Source organism: Lutra lutra, chromosome 4 (genome assembly GCF_902655055.1).
Source record: "Lutra lutra chromosome 4, mLutLut1.2, whole genome shotgun sequence".
Lineage (NCBI taxonomy): Eukaryota > Metazoa > Chordata > Mammalia > Carnivora > Mustelidae > Lutra > Lutra lutra.
In genome coordinates this window covers 182787006-182814082 of record NC_062281.1, presented here as the reverse complement: position 1 = coordinate 182814082, position 27077 = coordinate 182787006, and the positions used below count along the sequence as shown (strand labels likewise).

At 38.0% G+C, this 27077-nt stretch overlaps 1 protein-coding gene across 18 annotated transcripts in view; it reads right to left on the bottom strand.

Moving 5' to 3' along the window:
- Positions 1–263: 263 nt before the first annotated feature.
- EIF4G3 (eukaryotic translation initiation factor 4 gamma 3) overlaps positions 264–27077 on the bottom strand; it is a 343477-nt gene continuing 316663 nt past the window's right edge. For all 18 annotated transcript variants that reach the window (XM_047728162.1, XM_047728168.1, XM_047728169.1 and 15 more), the window contains 7 exons: positions 23678–23803; positions 22078–22159; positions 19642–19740; positions 10620–10766; positions 5755–5836; positions 3449–3595; positions 264–1116 (listed from right to left, as the gene is read on the bottom strand). In XM_047728162.1, the coding sequence (XP_047584118.1) occupies positions 935–1116; positions 3449–3595; positions 5755–5836; positions 10620–10766; positions 19642–19740; positions 22078–22159; positions 23678–23803 (865 nt within the window). In that variant the 3' untranslated portion in view covers positions 264–934. The remainder of the gene's footprint in view (positions 1117–3448; positions 3596–5754; positions 5837–10619; positions 10767–19641; positions 19741–22077; positions 22160–23677; positions 23804–27077) is intronic.

Here is a 27077-nt window from a genome sequence, read left to right as displayed (position 1 = left end):
ACAGCACCTCCCAGAGATGGGCGCACATGCAGCAGCTGTCAAAAGGAGAAGTCATTTTACTTTCTTTTAAACTTGCAATGTTTGTCTTTATTTTGTTCTTTATATTTTGAAAGTGAAAAGAAATAGTATTGAGTCAATTTTTGTTTTTTTTTTTTTTAAATATTTGTTCTATGTATTTACAAGCCTTAAAGTTGCTCTAAAGATTTCAAAAGTATTAAGAGTACTTTTCGCAGGGTAGCACTTTTTTTTTTTTTTAATTTTTCAAACAATTCTTGGAGTTCTCTGGTCCACAGCATTTCCTTCTGTTCCAAGGTTATGTATGTTTTGATTACTATTGTGATTTTTTTTTTTTTTAATTTTCTGAAGCAAGCTGAGAGGCAGGCAGAAAGATTTGATGCCAAAAAAAAAAAAAAAAAAATCTTTCTTACCTTGTTCACCCCAAACCTTCTTAAATCTGGACTAACTACTATGCTTTAAAACAAACGTGAGGTGCATCTGAAGGGGAGGGAAATTTATTTCTCTGCTTTTCTATTATACAAGTTGTTTACAGAAACTGCAAATTAAAAAATTACACTGGCATTTGCAGTCCTTAAAATAAATTAAAAGTTCTCAACTTTTTTTTTCTGCTAAACAGATGTGTTTTTTTTAAAGTATGAGTCCTTGTTTAAAAAGAAAAGATTAAAACAGAAAATATTTTCTATAAATAATACATGTATTTTGGTTTTAGTGCTCCCGCCCTCAGGTTTGAAGTTTACTTTTTTCCAGTACCTTTTTCCTCCATGATCACCTTTTTTCTCTTTCCCCTCTCCCACTCGTGCACACGTGGGGATTTCTGCGAGAATTGGCCTTGCTGCACTGTGATTGGCGAAGACGTGAAACTTTTTAAAAAAATACTTAAATTGTTTCTTTTGTTTCGTTTTGTGTATTTGAAGCTTTAGTTATCCTCAGACTCCTCTTCTGCTTCCCGCAGCCACGTGAAGAACGCTGTGACAGATTTCAGAGCCACACCCTTCCCATTCTGCTCTGCAGGGTCCTTGCTGCTCTCCCATTTGTAGAAGGCATCCTCGGAGATCACCTCCTCATCATATAGGCAATCAAAAAACATCCGTAGCAAATCTGCAAGGACGGAAAATATACCATCAGTTCTGGAGGCGCTGTAGTTGTGATGGAGAGACTGTATTTCCAAGGAATGAATGAATGAATGCACATGAATCCCCCTAGAGAAGAATATCCCTAACAATTTATCATACTCCCTCTTTATTGTATAATAGTATTGTATAACTAGTCTAAAGAAAAGGAAAGGGGCACCTGGGTGGCTTAGTGGGTTAAGGCTCTGCCTTCCGCTCGGGTTGTGATCTCAGGGTACTGGGATCGAGCCCCACATTGGGCTCTCTGCTCAGTGGGGAGCCTGCTTCCCCCGCTCTCTGCCTGCCTCTCTGCCTACTTGTGATCCCTCTCTGTCTGTTAAATAAATAAAATCTTTTAAAAAAATAAAGAACAGGAAAAAGATTTAAGCAATCTAAATTATTTTTATTGCTACTATTTTGTTCAATCTGAACTATTTTCTGATAGTGCTGAGGTGTTTGATATTATGTAGTTCTCAAACTACACACTATAAAAATTAAATACAAGAATAACTTTATTTTCTTCTTTATGCATTCTATACTGGTTGAAATTTTACAATAAAAATATATACTTTTTACAAATTTTGGAAGAAAAAGGCAGAAGATACTTTTCCTCTTTCTAATGTTGCTTTCAAATTGGAAAGCGTAATAATTTATATGGAAAACGTGGGTAAAAACCATCTCTGCTGGATTTTATCCAGAGGAAAAAAAAGCCTGTTGTTTTCAATGCCCTGATGATCTGGGCAAATTTAATTTTCTGTTTTGCTCCCATAGTGGAAACTTAGCTTATGTTATTGTTCAAAAAGAGAAAAAGTTGATAAAGTTATATATTCTTTATTTTTAATCCCTTCATTATGGGCTCTGAAGTTCATTTAAAGTCAGCCTCCATTCATGTGAATGAAGGGAAGCAACAGAATAAACAATAATTGATAATAAATATTAGGCTTAGAATGAGTCATTATCGGGGCGCCTGGGTGGCTCAGTGGGTTAAGCCGCTGCCTTCGGCTCAGGTCATGATCTCAGAGTCCTGGGATCGAGCCCCGCATCGGGCTCTCTGCTCAGCAGGGAGCCTGCTTCCTCCTCTCTCTGCCTGCCTCTCTGCCTGCTTGTGATCTCTCTGTCAAATAAATAAATAAAATCTTAAAAAAAAAAAAAAAAAAAGAATGAGTCATTATCAAAACTTTTCTTTGGATTTATCTTTGTAATTTTATTAGTTAAGCTAAGTTGAAATCACTTCATTCTCTAAACCTTGGTTGGCCTATGGGGAAATGGAAACAAGTGGTCAAGATTCTACTGATGGTAAATCTAAAATTAAACATGTCTCCAGGGATTATCAAAGCTGATAATTATGGGAGATACTTTAATGTGACTGGCTGAGCACATAGCATCAATTTCATCTCTTGAAAAGTGAATGAGTCCTCATCCTTCTAAGAACAGAAAAGGGAAGTCATGATGTTAAATGACCCTCCAAAGGTCTTGAGAAAGAGAAAACAAAGTCAGTCAATTCTCTGATTCAGACTTAGATGTCTCCTCAGTTAACAGCCTAAGGATTGTTTGTTTCGATCTTTTCCTTTATCTCCCAGAGGGATTCATCAGCACTATCAAAGAAGGAAAGCCCAGCAGCAGATATAACCTAAGGAAGTACCAAAGAGTTACTTCAATGTCCTCTTTGAAATTGCCCTCTACTTTCACAAGTTTCAATTGAATATTCAAGACTTAATATAATTCAGTTAATTTACCAGTATCACTAAGACTTGGGTGGTCCAGGTTACCTTATTTGTCTGGTTAGCAAAGAATTCATCATAACCCTGAAGTGAAAATTAGTCTAAAACACCTTAATGTCTCTGTTGGGTGTCTGAGGATTCTGAAGAGTATCATCCTCTCTAATTACTAAAACCTGTGTCAAAGAAGGTAAAAGACTGTAATGCATGTATGCTATCACCAGGATGGTCTGCATTATCCAAGAGTGTAGCCACTAACCATGTGAGTTATTTACATTTAAATTAAATAGTTTAAAATTAAGCTCCTTAGTCACAATAGTCACATTCACAGTGCTCAAGTGAATATACTGTACCATACTGCACGGTACAGATATATTCCCATCAGTTAGGCAGATTTGCCCTACAATGAGGATTAAGTCTCTAATACAAACTAGTTTTACTACTGTTTTCTCACAAAAGTACATTAAAAATTCAGGTTTATTCAAGTTGTTGGTTATCTGAGTTTTTGTTAGTAGTGATTATTTTATTATTTACTATTCAAAACCCATCAAAGCATCATAAATCTTCCCCACTGGTTGCATTAATTTTAAGAGATAAACTTACTGGCAGGTTGATCAAGTTTTACTATTGATGCCTGTAGTGCATAAAGTGCTTGCAGTTCCTTCTCTGTATCTGAGTCTAGGTACTTGAGTAAGATCGGCACTCTCTGCTTGATAACAGCAGTGTCCACTCGGAAGGTAGAACAGTCGGCTACAGGTGATACAAGAGCTAAATGTTACATTTAAGGAGTTAATGCGCAGCCATTTCAAATTTTCTGAGTTGATAAGACACGACTACAAGGAAAGTGGAAGCAAGGGGGTCCAAGGAAAAGATTTTGAAATCTAAGATATTCTGAATTTATTAATGGGATATTCTTCCTGAAATAGTAAAAATACTTGGAGGGGTAATGTATTTTGAGTGCTGGGTTCCCTCAAAATAAGTGCACCAAATTTGTTATCTTTAATCATAATGAAACATGGACAGTGGTTTTGTGACATTCCAAACTACAAAAGAAACATTAAAAAGAAATTAAAGTGATAGTTCATGCTAATCTTTTTAGAAGGGTAAAACAGAACCATGTTATTGTTACTAGGAGGGTGAGGACTAACTCCAACAGTGGCAAACAACATATACAATCTAAGCCTTCTGGGGTAAAGGCACAGTAAAAAGAGGCTGAGGAAATCATCCTCACCGCCAAGAAGCATGAGGTTTTATTTCTTCTGTAAGTTAGCACTGGGACACAACCTTGTTTTTTAAAGCAGCTTTTATACTTTCCAACTGTGATTTTTATTTTTTAAAATATTTACTTTGAGAGAGCGTGTGAGTGAGCACGGGGTGGGGGAGGAGGGGCAGAGGGAGAGAGACGGAATCTCCAGCAAACTCCCTACTCCCTACTGAGCAAGGAGCCCAACACAGGGCTCAATCTCATGACCCTGAGATTATGATCTGAACTGAAATCAAGAGTTGGTCACTTGACTGAGCCACCATGCACCCTTAAATTGTGATTTTGAAACACCAGCCTTACAGAGCGCCTGCGTGGCTCAATCAGTTGAGTGTTCAACTCTTGATTTCAGCTCAGGTCATGATCTCTGAGTGTTCAACTCTTGATTTCAGCTCAGGTCATGATCTCAGGGTCATGAGATCAAGCCCTGCACTGGGCTCTGTGCTCAGCGTGTCCCTATCCCTCTGCCTCCCCCCCCCCCCCCCCCCCCGCTCGCTCGTGCTCACTGTCTCTAAAATAAATAAATAAATCTTTAAAAACAAAAACAAATAAACTCCAGGAAAACCCCAAACACCAGTCTTACAGTTCCATAGATAGTAAAAATGACTTATGACATTTTTTATAAAGACTTTCTATTAGCAGCTTGTTATTAACCTCATTAAAGACCTAACACTGAATATTCTTCTACAGAAAATCTTAAAATATAATTCTGAAGCTATCTTCTAAAATGATGACAGACCTGGAATTCTGAACAACTTCTGAACTGACAGGATTTTCTTCTCCATTGCAGCAATAGAAATGTGAATTTCTACCTGAGGCTAGGTGCATGATCTCATTCAATACTGTTAAATACTATACACGGCTGAGGTAAGCAGGGTTTGTGCCCGCCCTAACCCTATCCACCTATGTGATTAGCATTCAGTGACACTGTCATATCATCTAAGATCAACATAAAGCAAAAGAAACAATTGTTTTCTTTCCTTGTGTATGTTTTTATATAAAATGGCTTCTCTCTTGAGATGAGAAATCCTTCCTTGATTCTAGGTTAAGAATATTCAACCCAGGGGTGCCTGGGTGGCTCAGTGGGTTAAGCCACTGCCTTCGACTCAGGTCATGATCTCAGGGTCCTGGGATCGAGCCCCGCATCGGGCTCTCTGCTCAGCTGCTCAGCGGGGAGCCTGCTTCCCCCCCCCTTCTCTCTCTGCCTGCCTCTCTGCCTACTTGTGATCGCTGCCAAATAAATACATAAAATCTATTAAAAAAAAAAAAGAATATTCAACCCATTCATTATAACTCTTGAGTGAAAGACAGAGGAGGCTTCACGTACTGGAGGTGAAAGGTGAAGATAAAACCACACCCAGCAGAGTAGAAAACCGCCCAAGCGGCATGCACTCACTTTCTTCCTGAACTAGAAGAACACAAGGCACAGGGTAGCTGCTCCGATCTGGGCTTTCTACAGGCACGGCAGCTAATTATCCCCTTGCTTGAGACAGCCAGGCATTGGAGACAGAAACGGCACCCATTTGCACAAGAAAATGAGTTTCACAGGGCAAAAGCTGAAGGCCATATAGACTCAGACCCATATCATCAGCAGTTAACATACCAGGGATTTCAGATGTTAAGAGCTGCCTTCAGAAATGTTACTTACCTATAATAGCTGCTTTACAAACGGCTGTCATTAAAGCTCTAAGGAATGTAGGTGAACTCATCTGGCTTTCATCTAGATTAGCCTGAAATCAAAAGTAAATGGAACAGTTAAAAGTCCCCTTACATCAGAGAAATTATTTCTCTTAAAGCAGGTCTCATCTGGCACTAGGGACAAATGGGGTCACATTCAACATTCTTGTAAAAATTAATCTTGATTCACAGGGAAATACTTGTGCTACCACTGGTTCTGTCTGAAAATACTCGAGGTGGCGGCATTCGGGTTTCAGAGAGCTGACTGCTGCCTGTGTTCTGCTCAACTATACAGTGTTGTGCACCATACGCATCTGGAAGTACAACCATTTAAAAACATTTTCTTCCTCAATAAATAACATATTCAGACGATCTCACTACAGTGTGTCTTAGAAACTACTTTTCTGAGTAGTGTGCAATGAATTTTAGATGTGCTAACACTGCTTTTTTATCTTAACTTTAATGTGAACTAGAGATTAAACTCAAGCATTGTCTCAAATCTTTCAGGTGGTGGTGAGAAAAATGTTACTCTTTTCTAAGGATGGCAGAAAAAAATGTATTTAGAAATACTTAGTAGAGTAAATGGGCCTCAAATTTGTTTTAGTTTCTCTTAAGATCTTATCTTCTTATCTTGCTATAAAACGCTATACTATGCCAGGGGCGCCTGAGTGACTCAGTGGGTTAAGCCTCTGCCTTCGGCTCAGGTCATGATCTCAGGGTCCTGGGATCAAGCCCCGAATCGGGCTCTCTGCTCAGCCAGGAGGCTGTTTCCCCCCCTCTTTCTATGCCTGCCTCGCTGCCTACTTGTAATCTCTGTCAAATAAATGAATAAAATTAAAAATCCTCAAAAAAAAATTAAAACAAAAACAAAAACGCTGTACTATGCCAGATGAATAGCAAAACACAAACAAAAGGAGACATTTTCTAGGCAGGTATTTAAAATACTTTTCCAAGTTTATGTTCCTTATGCCTGTGAACAGAATTAATGCTTGTCTCAGCTTCTTTTAATAGCACAGCATAGTATTTTCCACTGGGTCAGGCTTAAAATGGCCAGGAAAAAAACTTAGGATGTCACTATAAACCTGTGTTAGAAATTAAGAATTTCAAAGATATTCAGAGATCATTTAAATGTTTATGAATATTAAAACTGACACAGATTAACTAGCAGCTCTCCCTCTGCTGAATATTTAACCTCAAACATCACTTGGTGAGACGTTTAACCTCAAACATCAAGCCCCACATTGGGCTCTCTGCTCAGCAGGGAGCCTACTTCCTCGTGTCTCTCTGCCTGCCTCTCTGCCTACCTGTGATCTCTGTCAAATAAATAAATAAAATCTTTAAAAAAAAGAAACAAACTGCATATTGCTTCTACCAAATAAAGCTAAATGTTGTAATTCTAATATTTAAGAATAGACTAGACCTGAAGAATAGTGTTGAAAACACTATAGATTTAAGCAAAGATCTTTTTTTTTTTTTTAAGATTTTATTTCTTTATTTGAGAGCGCGAACGAGCATGCACAAGCACGGGGAGCAGAAGAGGCAGAGGGAGAAACACGCTCTTCACTGAGCAGGGAGCCTGATACAGGACTCGATCCCAGGACCCTGGAATCATGACCTGAGCTGAAGGCAGACGCTTAACCGACTAAGCCACCCAAGTACCCCAGATTAAGCAAAGATATTAACAAAAATGGGCAAGAACAAGAAGGCAGGTGGGTCTGCTGAATAAGTAAACTCAGATGTACATAATTCTGGTACCAGACACAGAGCAACAAATTTCTTCATGTACTATGAGTTCAGCTACTATTACATTTTTGGTTTTTCTCTCCTTTTAAAAAAGGCATCTTTATTAGCATAATCTACATTGTGAAATTTACCCTTTGTCTTCTCTGTGAGGAGAATAACTATTGGTCTAGAATAGGCAGAATCAATAGTGATATAAAAAAATGAAGCCTGACATTGATGAAGAGGTGAAAATAGCCTCATTTTGTAATATATGAGAACATAAAAGACCAAATGGCTGAAATGATGGTGATCTATGAAAAACCTATGGCAAAAGAAAGTAACGTTAAATATGTAAACACTGACTGGATTTCTATTATTTTAAAAAGATTTTATTTACCTGAGAGAGAGAGTGTGAGAGAGATAGTGGGCACGAGCAAGCAGGAAGGGCAGAGGGAGAGAGGGAGCAGCAGACCCCCCCACTGAGCAGGGAGCCTGAAGTGGGGCTCAATTTCATTACCCTGGGCTCATGACCTGAGCCTTAGGCAGCTGCTTAAAGGACTGAGCCACCCAGGGGGGCCCCTGACTGGATTTTTTAAAAACAGAAAATAAGGCATGTCAATAACATACCAGAAAGGCTGGTGCTGATTCTATGCTAACTCCTACAACAAACTACCACATAAAATGACTTAAAAGTCTTAGGGAGGAAAGAGGTGGTTATGCCAAGAGGAGTAAGTCAGTACATGAAAAACAAGTGACGCTAAACTAACCTCCTTGCCTTCTCTGATTTTATTAGTATACGGTAGCTCAGATGGATATAAGTATATATCCCCTGGACTTCAGCAAGGCTTCTGACCAATTCTGTAATGGCAGCTGTACCCTTGTGGGCAAGATGAAGAGATGAGATAGACAGTAAAATGATGTGAAATAATAAACATATTAACAGCTGGAAGTGTCCATGGGGGTAGAGGTGGGATCTTGCTCCTAAAAGGAAGCTAATTTGCCCCATTCACATATTTTACCCACAACTTGGATGAAGATAAAGTTGACATATTAATGAAATGCAAGGAAGACACAAAGTGAAAAAGATGGCAAGGAAATTTTATGATCAAAGTCAGAATCTAAAATGTCCTGATAGACAAAAACTTGTATCTAAGTTTAAGAAGATGAACATAAGCAGAAATAATTTTTAAAGGCCCGTTCTGGTTCCAAAACTAAATGCGTTAAAGTTGTAGGTGGCACAGATGACTAAATAGTAGAACATAGAAGAAAGGGTACTCTATCACTGAAAGAGCAATCTGAGTTCAGTGTGGTGAGCACAGAGTCCAAAACAAAAAACATGACAGCACTGCCTAACTCCACACTGTTGCATCACATCTGGCAATCATGTTCAATTTGCACATGTCACTTGTGAGAGTGATACTGAAAATCCAGGCTATGTTTGTATAAGAGTAACTAAACAAGAGTCTGGATATCAAGATTTTAAGAAAGGATGAGAGAACCTAGAGAGGGAGACAGGGATATATAACAGCAAACTATTACAATTAATTAAAAGATTCCCAACTAGGTGACAGGATAGATTTACTACCCTGAATAGACATGGAGGAAAAAAAAAAAAAAAAATTGTCAGAAGTTTCACTATTTCTCAATGCCTAAAGTAGACAAAGAATGAACAACCCAGGGGCGCCTGGGTGGCTCAGTGTGTTAAAGCCTCTGCCTTTGGCTCGGGTCGTGATCCCAGGGTCCTGGAATCAAGCCCCACATCGGGCTCTCTGCTCAGCGGGGAGCCTGCTCCCCCCCCCCCCCGCCTACTTGTGATCTCTGTCAAATAAATAAATATAATCTAAAAAAAAAAAAAAAAAAAAAAAAGAACAACCCATTACAAGGAGTATAAAAAAAGGATTTATCCAAGAGGGAAAGGACCAGATTAGTCCTCCATGACTCTCTTTCAACTTGATTATATGATCCCATGGAAAATGTGTACAGTAAAACATACTTACATAAACAAGAATCACTGAAGGAAAACAGTAGAAGATTAAAAAGAGACATGATCAACAGATTCCACATGAAAGGTATAAAATTTTCAGAAGGGAGAATTACTATGAAGATGAAAGCCAACATAATTCAGAACAATTACATATTATTTATTAATTTCATCCAGAACGGTATTTAAAATGCAGGAAAATTTAGGAAAAATGTCTTTTTTCTAATAAAGATTTTTATTTATTTATTTGAGAAGAGAGAGAGAGAGGAGAACAGAGAGGGATGGCAGACTCCTGCTGAGCAGAGAGCCTGACGTGGGACTGATCTCAGGACCCGGGAATCATGACCTGAGCTGAATGCATGTGCTTAACTGACTGAACCATGCAGGTGCCCCAAATATGTCTTTTTTGAATAGTAAAATGTAGGGTCTATCCTAAACTAATGATAGACCCAGAAAAATGGCTTCTGTTTGGAGTAGTTTTACTTGACCTTATAAAAAACTGTAAATCTTATAAAGATAAAAAAAGTCTTATAGTTTCAAATACACATACGTGAAAGAATAAGAAGTAACTTCATTAAGGTTAAATACTCCTATGAAGTGGAAGGGAAGATACAGGCATCTTTGTTTTATTGTTTATGTAATTCAGTGATATTGTGTTTTTTACAAATTGAAAGTTTACGGCAACCCTGCATTGAGCAATTCTGTCAGCGCCATTTACCCAACAGTATTTGCTCACTTCTGTGTGTCACATCTGGATAATTCTCACAGTATTTTGAACTTTTTTTATTATACTGTATTTGTTATAATGAACTGTGATCAGCAATTATGACTCACTGAAAGCTCAGAGGATGAATGGGTAGCATTTTTTAGCAATAAAGTATTTAAGATTCTATGTACTTTTTTAGGTATAATGCTATTACAGACTTAACAGACTACAGCATTGTGTGAACATAACTTTCATATGCACTGAGAAAACAAAAAATTAATTTGACTCGCTTTATTATAGTATTCGCTTTATTGTGGTCTGGAACCGAGCCCGCACTCTCTCTGAGGTTTGCCTGTACGTGAATGTAAGTGTTCCTACAAGAATCGTTCTTGCAGAGATACCAGGGAAGGTGACATAATCTCTATACCTCTACCCAGTCAAAGATCTGTTCATCATTCGCTTTGTCCTCGATAATGAGTTTCTCGAGTCGCTTATACAGCTCTTCAGCAGAGAGTTCTTTTTTTGAAAGTGCTTCAGAGGAACAGGAACTATCAGACTCTATAAAGTCCAACTTCTGAAACATAAAATGTTGTATATATTAATGTAAGTCAATATTAGTAACACCCTGAGAGGAAAACAAAGTCATGGGCAATGTTTTATTTTACATGGGTCAAAATGATCAGCAGAAGCCATTTTTTACTTATAGTTCTGTAAAAGTCTCACTCTCCTACCTTTCTGAACATTTCTCCAACTTTTTATATTGTCTATCTCTGATTCTCCTTAAAAACAAAAAACCAACAAAAAAAAAAAAAACAAAAAACCAAAAAAACCCCTAGAATTATCTCTGTGGCTAAGCTCACTCCAAATCATTCAGATGAGCTCTTAGCAATGACATAGCTGCATGGCATGGCATGAATACTAACAGTACAATTTAACTCCTTCTGCAGCCTATGGTTTAGTATCAGTACTGGCACAGAACAGTTGTCAAAATTCTAAATTTGGTGAAGTCCTTCAAATACCTCCTGACCATTCTGAATCCAAGTCAGAGAAATGATGCTATATTATAAAATTCCTGAACAACCAGTGTATTGTAGGGAGGACAACAAAAATGAAGGGTTTTATCAGTATGGCACGAAAGACCTTTTTCCCCACAAAAATCATTCAATTCCAAAGGACTAAATATTCTGGTACGGAGAAAGACTGTATATATGTAGTCACTGCACCAAATCACATCATCATGGCCTGTGTGGGTCCAACCCAATGCAGAAATGCCTTCGCATCAGCCTTGACAGCGCTACCTGCACACACATTCACGCAGGCAGTGGGCACAGAGGGCTCCTGGGAAGCTCTGTGAGCACACATAAGGAGCTCTGCAGCCCTATTAGGAGCACTGGTTTCACCTCTCCTGTCCTGCTCTCACTTTGTTCTTAAATACTTTATAAGAGTTATCTGGCCGTTGCTTCACATCCATGACAATGACCCTGGACAGCCTAAAAACAAGTGTACATGCCTTCAAATTCTCCTAGAACACTGGCTCGCTCTACCACGTAAAGTCCTAAGGCCCCCACAAGTGGCAGCTTGATGGAGCACAGATATAAGGACTCTAGAGTCAGGGATGGGGGTTGGGAGTTCAGGCCTGATTCAGTTACTTCTTCTTCTTCTTCTTTTTTTTTTTAAGATTTTATTTATTTGAGAGAGAGAGAGTGAGATAGATCACAAGAAGGCAGAGAGGCAGGCACAGAGAGGTTGGGGAAGAAGGCTCCCCGCCAAGCAGAGAGCCCGATGCAGGGCTCGATCCCAGGACCCTGAGATCATGACCCAAGCTGACAGCAGAGGCTTAACCCACTGAACCACCCAGGCGCCCTGACTCAGCTACTTCTACCAGGAAGGCTTGTTCTAAGATGAGAAGACCACCACCAACCTCAACTTCAGCCAGTTCCAAGGGCTCAGGGCACTAAGAATGTGCACCCTGCTAGGACCAACAGGGCTCTAGGACCAAACACTTGGTAGAGCCACCCATTAACCTGGAAGGGAAAAGCCCTATACCAGCAGGACCATGCAGGCGCCCCAACAATTCTTTTGCAATAAAAGTATTTTTTGGGGGGCGCCTGGGTGGCTCAGTGGGTTAAGCCTCTGCCTTCGGCTCAGGTCATGATCTCAGGGTCCTGGGATCGAGTCCCGCATTGGGCTCTCTGCTCAGCAGGGAGCCTGCTTCCCTCTCACTCTCTCTCTCTGCCTGCCTCTCTGTCTACTTGTGATCTCTCTCTGTCAAATAAATAAATAAAATCTTTAAAAAAAAAAAAAAGTATTTTTTGGGGGTGGTGGTGCCTGGGTGGCTCAGTGGGTTTAAGCCTCTGCCTTCGGCTCAGGTCATGATTTCAGGGTCCTGGGATGGAGCCCTGCATCAGGAATCTCTGCTCAGTGGGGAGCCTGCTTCCTGCTCCCTCTCTGCCTGCCTCTTTGTCTACTTGTGATCTCTCTGTGTCAAATAAATAAATAAAATCTTTAAAAATAAATAAATAAAAAGTATTTTGGGTGGTGGTTGCACAACATTGTTAATACACTAAATGTCATTGAATTGTACATTTTAAAATGATTAACCGGATGTTATGTGAATTTCACCTTAATTGTTAAAATACTTGAAAAAATTTGATGATTTTTATGCCATTCTGACACATGTACATAAAATTATGATCACACACATATACTAAATATAAAAAAAGAAATCATACCATAATTGTTCAATTCTTACAGGAGTGGTTAAAAAAAAATCAAAATCACTGGTAATTTTCAAGGGTATAAGCAATGTGATATAGAAGTATGCTTTACTCAGTTAAGTTTCATTATACAAAAACCATAGGTTAAAATATTAAAGATTATTAGCACCAGCTTTACTCTAATACCTTTGGGGACTTTGATATATTCCTATACCTTCCCCAGATCCACAAAGGAAAAGCTACCTTGAATTCTGCGGGGGGGTGGGGAATTGTATGGAGAAGGATTCATCCTACTGTTTTGATTGTCTTTACCATTTATGTAGCATTTTATTTTTTATTTTTTGTAAGAATTTATTTATTAACAACAATAAAATCAAACAAAGTATACTGCTCATTAATAACATACGACATAAAAATTTGAAAATGAAAGCCTTTACCACTGCCAAAGGGAGTTGGTGCTGAGCTGTAAAGTTTGCAATTGTCCCTGGAAAGAAACAATTGCTTCTCAGAACCCCTGTGTTTCTGCATAACTTATCTCATGTTTCTGGAGCCCAGAAGGCTGGGCTCCAAATTTGCGAATCGGTTCATCACTACCTCTTGCAGAACGTACGAGGGTCCCCAGGAAAAAAGGCACTGAACCAAGTATTTTAGAAAAAAGCCAAAAGTCAGGATAGGGAAGACCAGGTTTTCTAAAACCTCATTTTTCTAACTACCCTTTAAATATTTTTATTAGTAACAACAACATTCAAATTGATTACTTCTCTGTGCTCAGTGTTTCTTAAACATTATTCCATTTAATCCCCATAAAAATTCCACAAGGTAGGTATTATTATCATTTCCTAGGTTATGATCCTGAGGCTTAGAGAAATCAGGTAATTTGTTCAGAGTCACATGAAGTGGTTTAAGGCTGGAACCTGAATCCAGGTTTATTTGAAACCCAGGTGCCATATAATTTCCTATTTCCGGATATATACCTAGAAATGGAATTGCTGGGTCATATGGCAATTCTGTGAGAAACCATCTTTATGTTATTTTTATAAATTATATCTTTATACACTGTGTGCCTGTTTATACATATTTATAATTATTATTTTATGGATTTGCCTTTTAAAACATATAGGAAACAAAAAAGAGAAAACACAAACCACAACATAGTAATACTTGCTTTTTTATATTTACCTATGTGGTTACCTTAACCACCAGGGATCTTTATTTCTTCATATGGCTTGAGGTTACTATCCAGTGCCCTTTTGTTTCAGCCTGAAAGACTCACTTTAGCATTTCCCATAGGGCAGGTCTACTGCTGACAAACTCACTTAGCTTTTAAATCTGGAAATGCTTCGCTTCCTCTTCATTTTTATTTTTTTTCCCTCATTTTTTTTCTCTTCATCTTTCAAGGAAAATTTTGCCATATATAAAATTCCTGGTTTAAAGTTATTTAATTTCTTTTTTTAAATTTATTTTAAAAGATGGTATTTATCCATTTGAGAGAGAAAGAAAGCACAAGTGGGGGTGGGAAGCAGTGGGAGAGGGAGGAGATACAGACTTCCCGCTGAGCATGGGGCCCAACTAGGGGCCTGATCCAAGGACTCTGGGATCCTGACCTGAGCTGAAGTCAGACATTTAATAGACTAAGCCACTCAGGTGCCCCCAAAGTTATTAAATTTCTTAAATAGATCATCCCAGTATCTTTTGGCTGATGAAAAATTGGCTATTGATCTTATTGAGGATTCCTTATACAGGCCAAGTCACTTGTTTTTTAGCTGCTTTCAAGAATTCGGTCTTTGTCACTCAAAAGTTTCATTGTAATACATCTCCGAGTAAATCTCATTCAGTTTATCTTGCTTAGAGTTCACTGAAATTTCTACACACGTAGATTCCTATCTTGGATCAAGTTTGGGATGTTTATGGCTATTATGTCTTCAAATAATTTTTCTGCCCTGTCCTTTCTTTCTCTCTCTCTTCTCCCTTCTGGGACTCTCTAATGCCCATGATAGTATGCTTGATGGTGTACTATAGGTCCCCAGGCACTGTTCATTTTTTTTTTTTTTCCAAAGATTTTATTTATTTATTTGACAGACAGAGATCACAAGTAGACAGAGAGGCAGGCAGAGAGAGAGAGGGAAGCAGGCTCCCTGCTGAGCAGAGAGCCCGATGTGGGACTCGATCCCAGGACCCTGAGATCATGACCTGAGCCGAAGGCAGCGGCTTAACCCACTGAGCCACCCAGGCGCCCATGTTCATTTTTCTTGATTCATTTTTCTTTCTGCTCCGAAAACTGAGCAGTTCTTTTAAAGGCTCTATTATATGTTTAATGAATTAATTTTCCAATATGTATTATCATAAAGTTTATTTAAAAAAAAAAAAACAAAGTATGAGGATTTTTAAAAATTTAAAACACTCAGTGAGAGGCACCTGGGTGGCGCAGTGGGTTAAGCCTCTGCCTTCAGCTCAGGTCACAATCGCAGGGTCCTGGGATCGAGCCATGCGTTGGGCTCTCTGCTCAGCAAGAGGCCTGCTCCCCCCCCCGCCCTCTGCCTGCCTCTCTGCCTACTTGTGATCTCTGTGTTATATAAATAAATAAAATCTTAAAAAAAGAAAAAATCAGTGATACTCATAGTTTCATATAACACCAGAAATTTCATTTCAAAAATTAAAGATGGATTTTTATGGCAGCAAATTAGCGCCAATCAGTGACCCCCTGACTGACAGAGCAATTTCAACTACTTTATATTCAAATCTGTGGATTCTTTCTTCTGTCTGATCGAATTTATTGTTGTACCACTCTAGTTATTTTCTCATTTTAGCTATTCCAACTTTCAGTTCCAGAATTTCTATTTGGTTTGTTTTTATAATCGCTACCTCTTTATTGATATTGCCAGTTTGATCATACATCATTCTCCTGATTTCCTTTGGTTCTTTGTCCATGATTCCTTCAGCAATTTGAGCATATTTAAGGCAGTTAGTTTAAACTCCTTGTCTGGTATGTCCAACATTTGGGCTTCCTCAGGGATGTTTTCTGTCAATTTCTTTTTTCTTGTGAATGAGCCATATCTTCCTGTTTCTTTATATGCTTTGTAATTTTTTGTTGGCAATTAGATATCTTGAATATTGTAATGTATAACTCTGGATATCAGACTGTTGTAGTCAACTGTATATTGACGTTAGACAAAGACTACCTTCCTTCCTGTGTGTGTGGTCATTACAGTCTATGACCCATTATCTCCCCATAATGCCAGTGACCTTGCAGAGATTTCCGTGAATGCATGAATCCAATGAGAAAAGTGTGGGGTAGGGTGGAGTGGGGGTGAGTAGGACCACAGTCAAATGCATCTGGTTCTTTAAATTCTTTGACAGACACCATACAGGAAACCACTTTGGTCTAAGCAGTTAAAACAATGGCCAGGCCCTGCACTAGACTCTCAGTAAACTGCCAGGCAGATTAAAAGGCATAGCACCCATCTTTGGAGGACAAGGTCTTCATTTCTCAACCTGACATCAAAAACCTGCACCACCATCTCCCCAACTGTCTACCACAGGGCTAGGGGCTAATAGCTTCTATGCAAAATGCCAAGGTTACTGAAATTTACCAGATTCTTTTTTCACCAAGCTTTTCCCTGGTGTTGGTAGCACACTGTTTGACTAGACTCCACAATTCCAAAATAGCTCATTCTAACACATCTTGCTAGCTCAACAGTTGTTTCAGTGGAAGGAGTAATTCTGGAGCTGCTTACTCCTTCATCTTCCATATATCCACACAGTGATTTCTGAATGTTTTATTATGTTATCATAATATTCCCATGATAAAGGCTACCTGGTTGTGATGTATTAATCTTTTAATATAATGCTGGACTTCACCTGTGAAAATTTTGTTGAGAAATTTTCTGGGCATTTATTAAGAATATTGATTTATAGTTCTTTTTTTATCTTGAAATGTGTTTGTCTGGTTTCAGTACCAGAGTAATGCTGGTCTTATAGAACTGGCAAGGAATCTCTAATTTTCTGGAGGAACTGGTACAGAATTCTTTGCAGAATTAGTATTATTTCTCCTTTAGATGTTTGATAGAATTCAACAGGGCCTGAAGTTTTCTTTGTGGGAATATTTTTAACTACTTCAGTGTAATAGATGCTCAGGTTATCTATTCTTGAGTTAGCTTTAGTGGTTTGTACCTTTCAGGAAATCCGTTCACTTCAACTAAACTGAGGTACTTACTAGCATAAAAATTATTCATAAGTTTCTCTGATCCATTATTATGTGCAGAAACTATGTAACATCATCTCTCTCATTCCTTCTACTGGTAATTTGCACCTTCTTTTCCAATTTTGTTTTCTCTAATTAGTCTGGCTAGAGATTTAACGATTTTATCTTTTCAGAGGGCCAGCTTTTGACTTCATTGACTATTCTCTATTGTTTTTTTCACTGATTTCCACTTTAATCTTTATTATTCCCTTTTTCTATTTCCTTTGAACTTCATTTGTTCTTCTTTCTTCTAATTTCATGAGGCTGAAAATGAGGTCACAGATCTGCGATCCCACTTCTGTTCTAAATACAGGTGTTCAGTGCTAACATTTTCACTCTGAGTACTGCTTGAGTTGCATACCACAAATTTGATGTGTTGTGTTTCTTCAGTCAAATATTTCTTACTATCTTTTATGATTTCTTCTTCAAGCCATGGGTTATTTAAAAGTGTGTTAAGTGTCTAAATATATGTCACCCACATTCTTAAAGGTTAGTTTAGCTGGAGAGACAATTCTAGATTAACTAACTGATACTCTCTCAGCCCTTTGATATTATTCCACCATCTTCTGTTTTTCACTGTTGGCTACTGCAAATTCTACTGTTTCTTTGTAGGTAACATACTCCTTTATAACTGTTTTAAAAATCTTTTCGTTGTCTTTGATATTACGCAGTTTCACTGAAATTTAGTTATCCTCTGTAGTATACATGTGCTTTCTATATAGATTCTTGTTTTATCAGCTCAGGAAAAGTCTCAGTCACAGTCTCTTCAAATATTGCCTCTTCTCCATTTACTCTGTTTTTCCTCCTGGGATTCCCATGAGACATTTGTTGGACTTTCTCATTCTACCCCCTAAATCTCATAACATCTCTTGGAAATCTACCATAGTTTCTTCATTTCTTTCAAATCTTCTCATTTTGACTAGTCTTTTCTTATTTGCTCATTTTTGTGAATTCCTCTCTTGTATATAGCATTATGTCATAATCCAAGTGAGAATTCCATTATTTCTAGTCTTTGGGGTCTAAATCTACCATTATTATCTGTTCATTCTCACTCATGGCTGCTTATTTCATTACAGGTTAAATGGGCTCTAAGTATTAATCCATGTATTTAGATAATGTTAATTTTTAGAAAATAATCAAAAGACCTAAGTTGAGAATGCTTTTTCCAAAAATAATTTTGGTTTGCTTCTTCTGGGAGCCAGGGTAATACTGAACTAGGACCATTTCAACTTCTTCCGAGATTTTTGGTAGCCCTTACAGTGGCATTGAGCTACATGCCCTTCATGTGTGCTTATTGCTAAGGGTTCAGGTTTCATCTCTGGCTTTTTTCTTCACTTACTAGGTTAGTTCCTTAGCAATTACATTCACTTTCTACGAACCCAGCAATGCAAATAAATTATGCTTCATCTAGGCTTTTACCTTTTGGCAGGAGGGCTCTCCAGAGTATCTAGGAAGTTAACGTCCCCAGTAACCTAATGCAGTGTCTTTACCCAGCACAACATACTTACTTTAAAATAATTTTCAGATTGCTTTATTTTCATTTTACCTGAGTGATTTTTTTCTACTTATTCATCATTTTGTTAGTTGTCTTGGCTTTAATTTTCCTATACTTTAGGACTTGATTTGCAGGATAATTTTTTTTTAAGATTTTATTTATTTATTTGTCAGAGAGGGAGAGAGAGAGAGACTGTGAGCACACAAGCAGGGGGACCAGCAAAGGAGAGGAAGAAGTAGGCTCCCCACTGAGAAAGGGGCCCAATGTGGGACTCAATCCCAGGACTCTGGGATTATGACCTGAGCCAAAGGCAGACACTTAACTGACTGAGCCACCCAGGCATCCCCTGCAGGATCATTTTGAGAGGGAGTTGTTTCCTTTCTCTGTCACTCTTCCTCATATGGTTGCCTCTATCTGATCCTCCACAATTCCTTAATGAGAACCAGAATATATTGATCACGGGGTCTTATACCTTGTTGTGGATTTCTGGATCAAGTTACCAAGCGGACAGCCTACCTAAGGTTTTGGCTCTATGACTGTGTCTATTTCCTTGCATTTATCTTTCTATGGAGCTCCTACTTGGTTTCATGCAGTAAGCCTATCCTCTAATTTTCTGCCCTGTAAGGGGCATACTAGTTCTCATTACCTCATAGAAATAATTTCTGCCTGTCTCTACTGGTTTTTAGACCCAGAGCTCAGAAGACTTACAGGTTTAGCCCTATAACCCCTGCTTTATTTATCAACTTCCTTTCTGGTTCATGGAGATACGTAGCTTGTTTTCCGTGTGTGGCTAAATCCTTTAAATTTTATTCTTTATCTATCATCTAATGAGTGAATAGCTGGAGTGGCCCTAAAGCATGGACTTAAAATGACATTTTGACCATGAATCTTATTTTGGTCTACTTTTCATGACTGAACTACTAATGAAATTACCTTCATTTAGTCTATAAAACAGACCAACTACTATAAAACAGGAAGGTATAAGCCTTGTTCTTACCTGCTCCAAGAGAAAATTATGTACATCTTCTCCTTCTGGTAGAAAGTCCTTCCAGGTGAGGTCAGCCTCCCTCCATAAGGCTCCCACTTTCTTATGGCTCTAAAACAGAGATAAGTCCAATCCATTTACTTTTACATTGTGATAAGAAGGAAGAGGAGGAGAAGGAGGTGGAGGAGGAGAGGAGAAGGCTTGCTTAAAGTCAAGAGTATAGAATTGTAAAGACTAAAAACTCAAAACTTTCCCTTGTTTTTTTTTTTTAAATATTTTATTTTTATTTATTTGACAGACAGAGATCATAAGTAGGCAGAGAGGCAGGCAGAGAGAGAGGGGCAAGCAGGCTCCCTGCTCAGCAGAGAGCCCGATGTGGGGCTCAATCCCAGGATCCTGGGATTGTGATCTGAGCCAAAGGCAAAGGCTTTAACTCACTGAGCCACCCAGACCGCCCAAAACTTTCCCTTATTGATATGAAGTTAATGTCTTAGGACTCCGTGCTTTCACACCAAGGTATCTGAATGTATGCAAATGTAATGGTGAATGGCTGTGATATAGCTATTAAAGGTTCAATAACTTATTTTATCAGATGACTAATCTGGGGAACTGTAAACTCATGTTTGGGATTTATGAAAATAAGCACCTAAAAAAGGTTCAATTCAGAGTTCATAAATTCAACAGTGTCTCTTGTCCTAGATAGTGTCATATACATCTGCTATTAAAGCCATTCATCAAGCCTCACTGGAACCCCTTCCTCTTCATAGTAGATCACAATTATGCTAACATGAGAATGACTAAGGAGGTTACTGCTCCTGAACCAGGAATGAGAAGTATTTCAAGGGCAAGAGGAACATAGTTGAGCCCAAGAAATAACAGAGAAGAGCTGCTGTCAGCTGAAAACTGATGAGAAGGTACAAGTCCACTGCCTGAATGAAGTCACAGTGATAAAGGGAAAGGTCAGCTGTTGAGCCGTGGCTACCAGCTATGAAACATGTACTGATTATTTCATAGAGTAACTTGCCCAAGGCACAGCTAGCTGATAACCCACCAAATTCAGGATGTAAACTCAGGCTGACTGCAGAATTTATGCTCTATGAGAACTTGGTTAGGAGAAATGAGAATTTGCTTTCTGTTTCTACACATAAAAGTTAATAAGAATTTGAGTTTTTAATAAGGACCAAAGTGAAGTAGGTTAGGAAAGGAGGAAGGAATTCTGGACCTACAAATTAGGGTTCAATAAAAACTGTAGTGCCATCAAGTAAGTAGTATAAATAACAAATAACTAGAACTAGAGTCCAGGCTCTTTAGTACACCTGTCCACGAATAACTCGTACAGAGATGTAATACAAAGGGACTTCTGTAGGGCGCCTGGGTGGCTCAGTGGGTTAAGCCGCTGCCTTCGGCTCAGGTCATGATCTCAGGGTCCTGGGATCGAGGCCCGCATCGGGCTCTCTGCTCAGCAGGGAGCCTGCTTCCCTCTCTCTCTCTGCCTGCCTCTCTGTCTACTTGTGATCTCTCTCTGTCAAATAAATAAATAAAATCTAAAAAAAAAAAAAAAAAAAAAAAAAAAAAAAAAAAAAAAAAAAAAAAAAACAAAGGGACTTCTGTATACCCAGAGGGAGAAATGAAACAAAACAGTTTTACTGATGCTTATAATAAAACAATGAAATCTATCATCCCAATACCTTTGGCTCTGGTTTGAATAAGTCAGGAATCACTCCAGAATTTTCATGTATGAATTTTATTTTGATGTTTCTCACCCCAGGTGTTGTTAATACCACTTTCCCAAACCTCTTAGACCTTTAATATAGCACTGAAACACTCTTGAAAGTTTTGGTTTAGACTTGTCTGTCTCCCTTTCTAGTTTATGAATTCTTTGAAGACTTAGTTATCATTGTAAACTAGGAACCTGGCATAGAGCTTTGCAGAGAAATGTGCAGTATTTATTAAACTAAATTAAATATAACTTTAAGAGAGCGATTCGCAATCCTGTAGAATAATTTTTTTTTCTGTAGAATAATTTTTAACACCTATTACTAATCAGATTACCTATCCTGAGATCCAAAATTAATAAAATTATCATTTTAGGCATCTTACCTTGCTCTAAAAGCAAGGAGTTTTCACTGAAATCTACTAAAAGTAAAACTAATACAGCCATTATGTTTCAAGAAGATAAAATTACTGGTCACTAATACAACATATTTTGAGATTCTTTAGAATTATACCAAATCCAGTTGAGATTAGAGAATTCTTTGCCAAGTTACTACTAACAGAAGGAGAAATAGACCTCTGTAAGAAATCAGGTTGAAACACTTCTTTTCAAATAATAAAAGGCTACAGAAATACTTGCACAGTGATACCTAAGCTCTTCACGGATAACTCAGGACCCCAAATTACTGCCCTTCCTAATATGCTGTTGAGTCTGACACTCGGTTTAACACTCACCATTTGTTTGCATAGAAGGTGCAATATTTCAGAAAGCAAGACCCCAGCTCTTCCAACAGGAAGTAAAGGTTTGCTAAATTCTCTGTAAAAGACAGGAGTAGTGATTAAGTTCCTCTGAACAAACTCCCTATTCTAGAACAGTAGGCAAACAATGTGTGCCAAAAGAACAGATACTACGCAACCTAAATAATAATGGGCAAGAGAAAGTTCCAGGACATGCTCTAAGTAATGTTCAGCAGAAGACTTCAAGTTCACTTTATGCTTCATGGAGAAGCTGGAAAGGGACCTTAGAATTTCTGGGTTTTGCCTTTTTCTCTGATTGCCTCAGTGATAGAAGCAATGCAATGATCAGTCTCACTTAATCATCTATTTACATAAATACCACTTCAAGCCTAAAGGAGAGAAGAACCTTAGGTAACAGGGAACTACAAAGCTTAATTATGAAGTATTTTTTAAAAAGGAAGATGTTCTTTACACTATGGATAAAACAGAAAGGGACCATTTTTTTTTCAAAGTCTAAATCAGTATTTCCCACACTGTGTTCCATAGGATATGAATAATTCCTCAAGAAAAGGATTCTACAATTAAGTGAGGCAATGCTGAATTAAACAAAGATAAAATCTTTTCAAATTTGTATGTTTTTAAAATAAGCTCTATGCTCAGTGTAGGGCTTGAACTCATGACTGAGAGGTGAAGAGTCACATATGCTACAGACTGAGCCAGCCAGGTGCCCAAAGTTAAATAGTTTTTCTGATTTTGTTTTACTACCGAATTCTCATATTCTTTAATGTGCTGCAAGCCTCAAACAAAAGGGACACATAGTATGTGGAGTTTGACCATATGAAGTTTTGGGGGAAATACTACTGTTGTAAAAAAGAGTTTAGGAAAAATTAGTCTGTACAATATAGCAACAATTCCCAACTCCTGTCCAAATCTAGGAATGCCTAAAATGCAGTTCATTTTATTAAAACCAGAGTATATACTATGCAAGTGTCAGTCTGACAAGCTATTATGTAGAAATAACTTCTCATGGCATTTGAATAATGACAGACATAAAAGTCAGATCAACATTAAGTTTCCAGGACCTATTAATAACTTTCCAGTTAAGTGATTCTGGAGCCCTATCGACAAACGTTGTTAACCTCAATGGACCACAGAGGCATCATATCCCCATGACTTCTCCACTGCAGATAAAGTGTAATGTAACATTTTTACACTGAAATGTCTTTTTTTAAACTGAAGTATAGCTGTATTAGTTTCAAGTATATAACAGTGATTTGACAATTATATATATTATAAAATGCTCACTGTGATAAGTATAGCTACCATCTGTCACCATACAAAGTTATTGTGATATTATTGGCTATATTCCCCATGCTACAGGTTTCATCCCCATGACTTATTTACTTTGTAACTGACAGTCTGTACTTCCTAATCCCCTGAAATGAGAAGTTGTGAAGAGTCACAGGCTGCATCCAAGAGCCTCCAAAGGGACCAAGGGAACAGCACTACGCTAGAGTTCGCTGCTAACGTTTTGTATCAGTTTAGCTTGCTGTATACACACCCACAAAAACAAAAACAAAAAGCAAGTAAAACTTACATGAGAAGTTCTCTCATGGAGATTCCTCCTTCTTTTAACATGGGGGTTACCAGTTCAGCAAGGTACAACCAAATGTGGGGAATATCAATGGCCATGTCGTCCGCCAATTCCAATGTTTCTGAAAAACTGAAAAGAACAAGAGAAAAAAATCACACAAATGTAATTCAAAAGATAAGATTAAATAAAGAGACCAAAAATCAGTCAGTCAACAAATACCTATTAAAGCATCTGTTTAATAGGTATTATGTTAGATACCATGTTAGATACCATGCTAGGCATAAAGTAACTGACAAATAAGTTCTTATTCTCAAGAGCTTACGTTAGTGGAGGAGAAAGAACAGCACAAACAAAAGCACACCTGCAGAAAGGGCTAATATCTGAAGAACATGAACTATGGTACCAGGATGTGCCAATCTAGATGGGGACAGAAGGTAACTCCGTATAAAGGTGACACGTGGAAGATTCTACGATGAAAACAAGGCCATGTTATGTTCTGGGGGAAGAGATATTCAATCTAATCCTACACTATCTACAGTTCAGTATGTTACTCCCTGTGTCAGTCAGATGCCCCGAATAAAAATTTTGGCATAATGTAAACTAGACCCAAAGAGAAGAAAGGACAAAAACCCTTGTCCTTGAGGAGCATACAATGAGGGAAACAAACTGGTTGGATATAAAAGAGTCTGATGACATTATTAATAATATTATCATTATGACATATTAAAAACTGTTGTACCTTTAAATAAAAACTAATGGTTTCCGGATTTCATGCTATGAAATTTTTTTCAGTGTGAAAAAAAAATGGGATTTAAATATAAAAACTTGGAAAGTCAAATGCAAAATATCAGTACATATTTATTTAGGGTGAAAAATCACAGCTATTCATTTATTAATATAAAAACGTTTAATTCAAGACTTTGTGAATTAGTCCCATACACAGCATATTAAAAAGGACAAAAACAAAAGTAAATTTAAATAAAGGAGACATACATATAGTTACAAGGACATACAGGTAATTGTAAGGAAAGGGATGAGTGAGTGCTGGGGCATGGGCAGGTATATTTGTCTTCACAGCTTTCCACATCTCTGCATACAGAAAAATGTGTGCTTTTTTCAATGTAGTTCAATTCTTAGCTAGAGCACGCTACTCTGTTACCTACCATAAGGGTCTACACGTCATTAAAAATTTTCACTTAAAAAGAGATACCACTACAAGGCAGGGTCACCCTTCTGAAGGTGCCATTTCAAAAGTTTGTAGCTCTGCGACATTACTTAACTCTGGGCTTCATGAATCCTTAACACCAACTTTCAGGCCTCACAGCTCATAATGATTTGACATCTACTTGCTGTACAACAGATAACTATTCTCTCATTATGTGCACACTTTAAGCTCAGCTAATGTGCCACTGATGGCACATTATCTGGCTGGACTCCACGATTTCTGGGCTAATCATCCTATAATGTCAATTCATGTTCTATGGCTTAGTGGCATAGATTAAGCTATTTAATGAGCCCATGAGACAACTGTAGCTATCTGGGTCTCTCAGCAGTAGATCTGTGATTTTCACTTCATATTACAACTAGAAGACATCTACCCATACTCTTGCCTTTGTTTTCTATTTCTTGATTAGTCAGTACATCACGAGACAGTCTCCAGAACACAATCACTGGTCAAATCCATAATGCTAATAAAAAACTTATTTGGCTGAACACAGGGTTTCTATAGAAAAAGCTTGTAAGAGGCTTATTTCTTTTCAGACTTACAGGTCCTAAATCATCTTGTACATTTCTTAAAGAAAAACACATGGTGGGGTGCCTGGGTGGTTTAGTGGGTTAAGCCTCTGCCTTCAGCTTGGGTCATGATCTCAGGGTCCTGGGATTGAGCCTTGTGACTTCAGGATCTCTGCTCAGTGGGGAGCCTGCTTCCCCCACCCCCTGCTTGTGATCTCTGTCAAATAAATAATTAAAATCTTAAAAAAAAAAAAAAACACATGGTGTACAAAAATCCCTAAGTAATTATCTTTATGTCTTTGGCCTATTACATATCCTGTAACAATGCCTTGTATAATGCACATTTTCTGCTGGCTGAATGAATGAGACAGAGCTACACCATAATCTTGCTTCTTGGTACATAGTGACCATTATATCCAACGGACTAAACTTTGGGGAAGTCCAGAGGTGGGACTTTAAGCATCCCTCCCTCATCTCAATTACAGAGGCTCTACTTTTACTCACTTTATGAGACTGAGTTTCTATCTAAAATTTAATTAAAGGGGTATGGTTAAAAGTAAAAAAAAAACAAACTTTTTTTTTAGTTCGCTGAAGTTCAGAAATCTGAAAAGGCAATCTTTCATAATTGGAAATGGTATTATCAGCAGCATCTCCCACAATTTCCACTGTGATAATTAAAAAATATATATCTTGATAGAGATAAACAAGAGAGAGACAGTGAGGACATCTAAAAATCAAACAGGTTAAGCATTATTATGACTGGTCATAACAGAATCTAACTACAGGTAAAAGGAAGAAATAAATGAGGATGAAAGCTTCTTACACTTTAGTATCATATTCAAAGGATCACTACAAAGAAGAGGTTTTTATTTTTTTAAGATTTTATTTATTTATTTGACAGAGATCACAAATAGGCAGAGAGGCAGGCAGAGAGAGAAGAGAAAGCAGGTTCCCTGCTGAGCAAAGAGCCTGATGTGCGGCTTGATCCCAGGACTCTGGGATCATGACCTGAGCCAAAGGCAGAGGCTTTAACCCACTGAACCACCCAGGTGCCTCCAAAGAAGAGTTTTTAAGCTAGCCCTTACCTGTATAAGCAAACATGGTTTCTCTACTGTCAACCAGCACCTCTGCAATTTTTTAAAAAATTTGCACTTCTGCAATTCTGCATCTGAAACTTAAGTCTGCATGTCTGTGTAAGCTTTGAATAGTGGGGTAGAATTGCCCTAAGTGGAAGGAAAAGTTGCCCAAAGTAGTCGAAGAGATAAGAATTTTCTCTCCAACAAATATCTCCCAAAGTGAAACACTAATATATCAAACTTCCTAAAGGTACATATTGTGTGTCTACTGACAACTCCAATTTTTATCACCCTGGTTTTCATTTGTTTACTAAATTTCCAAATAGATTCCAATTCCATGGCTAATAGTGAATTGTACACAACTATTTTTATAGATAGTTTTAAGAATGAAGTCTTCCAAAGCCATGTGATAGAATGAATGTATCAACACTGTATGGAATACATCGATCTATATAGTAACATATCTCTCAACCAACATATTATTATTATTATTATTTTTAAGATTTTATTTATTTATTTGACACAGAAAGAGAGATCACAAGTAGGCAGAGAGACAGACAGAGAGAGGGGAAAGCAGGCTCCCCCGCTGAGCA